Source organism: Echinops telfairi, unplaced genomic scaffold, assembly GCF_000313985.2.
Source record: "Echinops telfairi isolate 266 unplaced genomic scaffold, ASM31398v2 ScPeMD7_7457;HRSCAF=8495, whole genome shotgun sequence".
NCBI classification, from domain to species: Eukaryota; Metazoa; Chordata; class Mammalia; order Afrosoricida; family Tenrecidae; genus Echinops; species Echinops telfairi.
In genome coordinates, this window is record NW_022111357.1 from 44,256,808 (window position 1) to 44,261,914 (window position 5,107).

The 5,107-nt window shown below is 51.9% G+C and overlaps 1 protein-coding gene across 1 annotated transcript in view; it reads right to left on the reverse strand.

Annotated features, from left to right (window-relative positions):
• Positions 1–5,107, reverse strand: part of TTLL10 (tubulin tyrosine ligase like 10) — a 73,248-nt gene that overhangs the window by 1,282 nt on the left and 66,859 nt on the right. Inside the window, exons 12-13 of the mRNA XM_045299237.1 lie at positions 483–599; positions 62–155 (exon numbers count right to left, since the gene is read on the reverse strand). Coding sequence (XP_045155172.1) covers positions 62–155; positions 483–599 — 211 coding nt within the window. The remainder of the gene's footprint in view (positions 1–61; positions 156–482; positions 600–5,107) is intronic.

Genomic DNA, 5,107 nt, shown 5'->3' on the forward strand with positions numbered 1-5,107 from the left:
GGGGAATAGTGGCCAGGGGCAGAGGGCACCGAGGGTGTGTGTCCGTTCCTCAGGGGCTTACCGAGGGTCTCCATCACCACTCCTGGGATCACTTCCTTCAGGACCTCGCAGTTGGTGTGCAGGGCCGGGTTGGAATTCATCTCCAGCAGCCAGACCTGCGGCGGACACTGGTCAGCAGCCCGGGCCCTCCCAGCCCCAGCTGCCTTTGTGTGGGTGACCCCACTCCTCCTTTGCCTGGGAGCTGAGGCTCTGAGGGACGCCAGGGTCTGGGGCTGCCCCAAGGAAGGGGTAGAACTCTGTTCCACCAGAATACAGAGAACTCAGCCTCTTGGGCTCGCCCACCACAGGGCTGACTGAGCGGGGCAGGGTGGGATCTGGCTGGGCTGTCAGGGCAGGGTGTGCACAAATGGCGTGCCTACCTGCTTGGGCCTATCCTGGGGTCCTGTCACCCCCCCTCACCCCTGCCCCCAGCACCGCCACACCTTGAAGTCCGAATCGATCAGGAAATCGCAGCCGATGAGGTCAAAGTAGCCCAGCTTACATTCCAGCTTGGACTTGACAGACAGGAAGCAGTGGGACATGATCTGCTGCATCCGCTTCTGGGGGGGTGGGGCACTCTGGGTCAGGGTCTGCCCCTCCTCACCTCAGCTGCCTAGCCACATGACTTGTCTGCAGGCCTCGCCCACACACCTACCCGTCCCCTCGCCCCCACAGCCACGTATGCAGCCCTCCTCTCCCCGGCTACATGTCACCCGTTCACACCCAGACTCTCAGAGTCACACACTCACGTCCCCAAACATGTTGACTTCATTCAACACGTTCCCGGGACGATATGCCAGGCACGAGGACATGAGTGAAGGCAGGACAAGGAGTCCAGGTCCATGAATAAGGACACGTATACACAGAGCAGCATCAGGCTCAGAGCAACAGGAAGCCAAGTAAGGGGCTTGGGGTGCGGAGGCGGTGTCCAGTCCCATGGGTGTGGAGGGGCTAGTGAGCAGGGAGGGTCCAGGAGGGGGAGCTGTGGGGGTGAGCGGCAGGTGGGGGCAAGCTTGTGTTTGAGGAACACACAAGACCACTGTGGCTGGGATGGCGAGGAGGCGGAGGAGCCAGAGAGATGGTGCAGGGGAACATGGGAAGGGGGACTCAGATCTTGTGGGTTGAGCACAGGTGAGACTTAGCTTCCCGTGTGTCCCTAGAGCCCTCTGCCTGCTGTGCTGGGAAGAGACAGAGAGGCTGGATGGAAACCAGTGTTGCCATTCAGCAGATCCTGGATCTACGAGCCGACCAGATGGGCTGGTGAATGGACTGTGATGGCCCCTAGGTGTTGGAGTCCCCAAGACTGGGAGGAGGGAGTCCCCAAAACTGGGAGGAGGGAGTCCCTACCAATGCAGAAGGGGAGAAAGAAGGGTGTTGGAGCGTGACATGTCTGGGAGGTTGAAGTTGGGGTGTTGACAGGCTGTGGGATAGAAGTGTCAGGGAGAGAGGTCAAGGTCAGCTGGTTATATGTGGAGTCTTAAGCAGAGAAATGAACTAGGAAACTGGGAGCTTCGATGGAATAGGTTAAAGAGAGACAAGGTCATCAACAAACATGGAGTAAGGACCCCCCCGAAATTCACCTCTCCTTAAAAACAACCAGAAATGTGATCACTCTGAAAGTTAACCCAGGGAACACCTATTCACATGCCAGCAGGGTCACCCCAAGTGAGCAGGTTTCAGGGGAGCTTCCAGACCAAGAACAGACAACGAAGGGCTCGGCCCCCCACTTCAGAGGAAGAAGCTGTTGACAACCTTGGTTGTGCATGGTCAGAGACTGCAGGCCTAATGGATGGACTGGAAGCAGAGCATCGTGGGAGACAGGCCGGAGGCTGGGCCCCTAAGGCCGGAGGGCACTCAAAATGTGACTGCGGAGTTTTCAGAGTGGAGTCCTTCACGGTGACCTGAGTCGGGTGTAGCCCGGAGGATTGGAGCCTTCGGGATCCTCATTCGCTGGGGGGAGCAACTCAAGGAAAGGAGAAACCGCTGCCCAACAAACCGCTGCTAATGATCGGAACTTGGAATGTTCGAAATATGAAACTAGGAAAATCGGAAGTGGTCAAAAATGAAATGGAATGAATCAAGATTGATATCCTAGGCCAGTGGTTCTCAACCTTCCTCAGGCCGCGACCCTTTCATCTAGTTCTTCCTGTGGTGGTGACCCCCCAACCATAACATTATTTTCGTTGCTACTTCATCACTGTCATTTTGCTACTGCTATGAATCGGGAAACCCTTGTGAAAGGGTCCTTCGGCCCCCAAAGGGGTCGCAACCCACAGGTTGAGAACTGCTGTCCTAGGCATTAGTGAGCTGGAGTGGACTGGCATTGGCCATTTTGCATCAGAAGGTCATATGATTTACCGTGCCGGGAGTGACACAATCAAGAGGAACGGCGTGGCGTTCATTGCCAACAAGGATATCGCAAGGTCCACCATGAAGTACAATGCTGTCTGTGATCGGATTATACCTATCTACTTTCAAGGAAAGCCAACCAATCCTATGATTACTGAAATGTATGCACCAACCACAAGAGCTAGTGAAGAAACTGAAGAATGCTACCAGTAACGTTTCAGTTGGAAATTGATCATACATGCAATCAAGATGCATTGATAACGCATGCATCTTGCGTTGGAATGCAAAAGTTGGAAACAAAGAGGAAACAGTCGTTGGAAACCATGGACTTGATAGAAATGAACCTGGAGGCCGCATGATAGAAGTTTGCAAACCCAACGACCTATTTATAGCAAATACCTTTTTTCAACAACACAAAAGGCGACAGTACACATGGCCTTCTTCAGATGGAAGGCACAACAATCAAGTTGACTACATCTGTGGAAAGAGAAGATGGGAAAGCTCAATTTCAGCAGGCAAAACGAGGCCAGGGACTGACTGTGGAACAGACCATCAATTGCTCATACAGAAATGCAGGATACAGCTGAAGAAAATGAAAACTCATCCATGAGAGCCAGAATACCTCCTTGAGTCTGCCCCACCTGAAGTCCAAGAGCATCTCAAGAACAGAGTTCACGCACTGAACACTAATGACAGAAGGCCTGACGAGCTGTGGGAGGACATCAAGCGCATCATTCATGAAGAAAGCGAAAGGTCATTGAAAAGACAAGAAAGAAAGAAAAAAAAGCAAAGTGGAGGTCAGAAGGGACTAAGATCGTAGAGTAGCTAAAGCAAATGGAAGAAAGGATGAAGTCAAAGAACTGAATATAAAACTTCAAAGGGCAGCTCGGGAAGACAAAGCCAAATAGTATAATGAAACGCGCAAAGATCTAGCGTTAGAAAGCAAAAGGGAAGAACATGCTCGACATATCTGAATCCAGAACTCAAGACAAAGTGGAAGCCTCGCACTGCAATCTTGAAAGAGTCTGTGGACAAAATGTTGAATGATGCAGGAAGCATCCAGAAAAGATGAAAAGAACATACAGAATCACTGTCCCAAAAAGAACTATCCCACCATTTTAGGAGGTAGCATGTGAGTAAGACCCAATGGTGCTGAAGGAAGAAGTTCAAGGTGCGCTGAAAGCATTGGCCAAAAACAAGGTTCCAGGAATTGATGGAATCCAAATGGAAATGTTTCAACAAGCTGAGGACATACTGGGAGCACTCACTCATCTAGGCCAGGAAATCTGGAAGACAGCTACCCGGCCAATTGACTGGAAGAGACCCGTATTTGTGTCCATTCCAAAGTAAGGGGACCCCACAGGATCCTCAAAACTATGGACTCGTACTGCTGATTCCACATGCCATCAAGATTTTGCCCAAGATCATCCAACAATGGTTCAGCAGTCCATTGACAGGGAGCTACCAGATGATTCAGAAAAGGACGTGGAACAAGGGATCTCATTGCTGATGTCAGATGATCCCTGGCTGAAAGCAGAGGATACCAGAAAGATGTTTGCTTGTATTTCATCGACTATTCCAAGGCATTTGACTGTGTGGATCATTACAAACTGTGGAGAACTTTGAGCAGAACGAGAATTCCAGGACACTTCCTTGTGCTCACGAGGAACTTGGACCTGGATCGAGAGGCAGTTGTGTGAACAGAACAAGGGATTACCGCGTGGCTGACAATCAGGGAAGGTGTGCAACAGGGTTGAATCCTCTCGCCATCCTCGTTCAATCTGTATGCTGGCTTCTATGGAAAAGAATCTGACATCAGGACTGGGGGCAGGCCAGCCACAGCACCTTGCTGGCTGAAAGTGAGGGGGACACGAAGCACTTACTGACGAAGATCCAGGATGGCAGCCTTCAGTGTGGACGATGACTCAATGTAGAGAAAACCCAAATCCTCACCCCTGGACCACTAGGTACCCTAATGCTCCGTGGAGAACAGGTTACTGTTGTCCAGGATTTTGTCTCGTTTGGATCCACAGTCAATGCTCACGGAAGGAGCAGAGACCCAAAGATGCGTTGCACTCGGTCCACCTGCTGCACCAGACCTCTTTAGAGTATTGAAAAGCAAAGACGTTACTGTGAGAACTCAGTGCTCCTGATCCAAGCCATGGCCTCATCGATTGCTTCCTATGCATGTGAAAGTTGGATGTTTCTTCAAGACTGAAGAATGATCAATGTCTTGGAATTGTGGTGCTGGAGAGGAATACGGATTGTTAAAAGGACAAACCAATCGGTCTCGGAAGACGTGCAAAAGGGTGCTTGCTGCCTTAGAGGCAAGGATGGCAAGACTTTGTCTACATAGTTTGGACACATCTGTCTGGCGAGACCAGTCCCTGGAGAAGGACACCCAGGGTTGGGAGAGCAGAGGGGCGCACAGAGGAGGGGAGGAAGGCCCTCCAGGAGATGTGTGGACCCCGTGGCAGCAACAATGGGCTCCGGCACGGCACAGTAGTGAAGACGGACCGTTGCAGCATCGCCTTCTGTTGTGTGGACGGTCGCTGTGGGTCGGAACTGGCTCCATGGGACTTCCAACTACCACCGCCTCCACAACAGAAGGACCCGCCCATCATGCACAGGGCTGTGAACATGCTAAGCCAGGACCCAAGAAGGCCTTCCGCTCTCACCTCGGGCTGACAGTGAGGGTTTGCTCAAGGAGACTTATGAA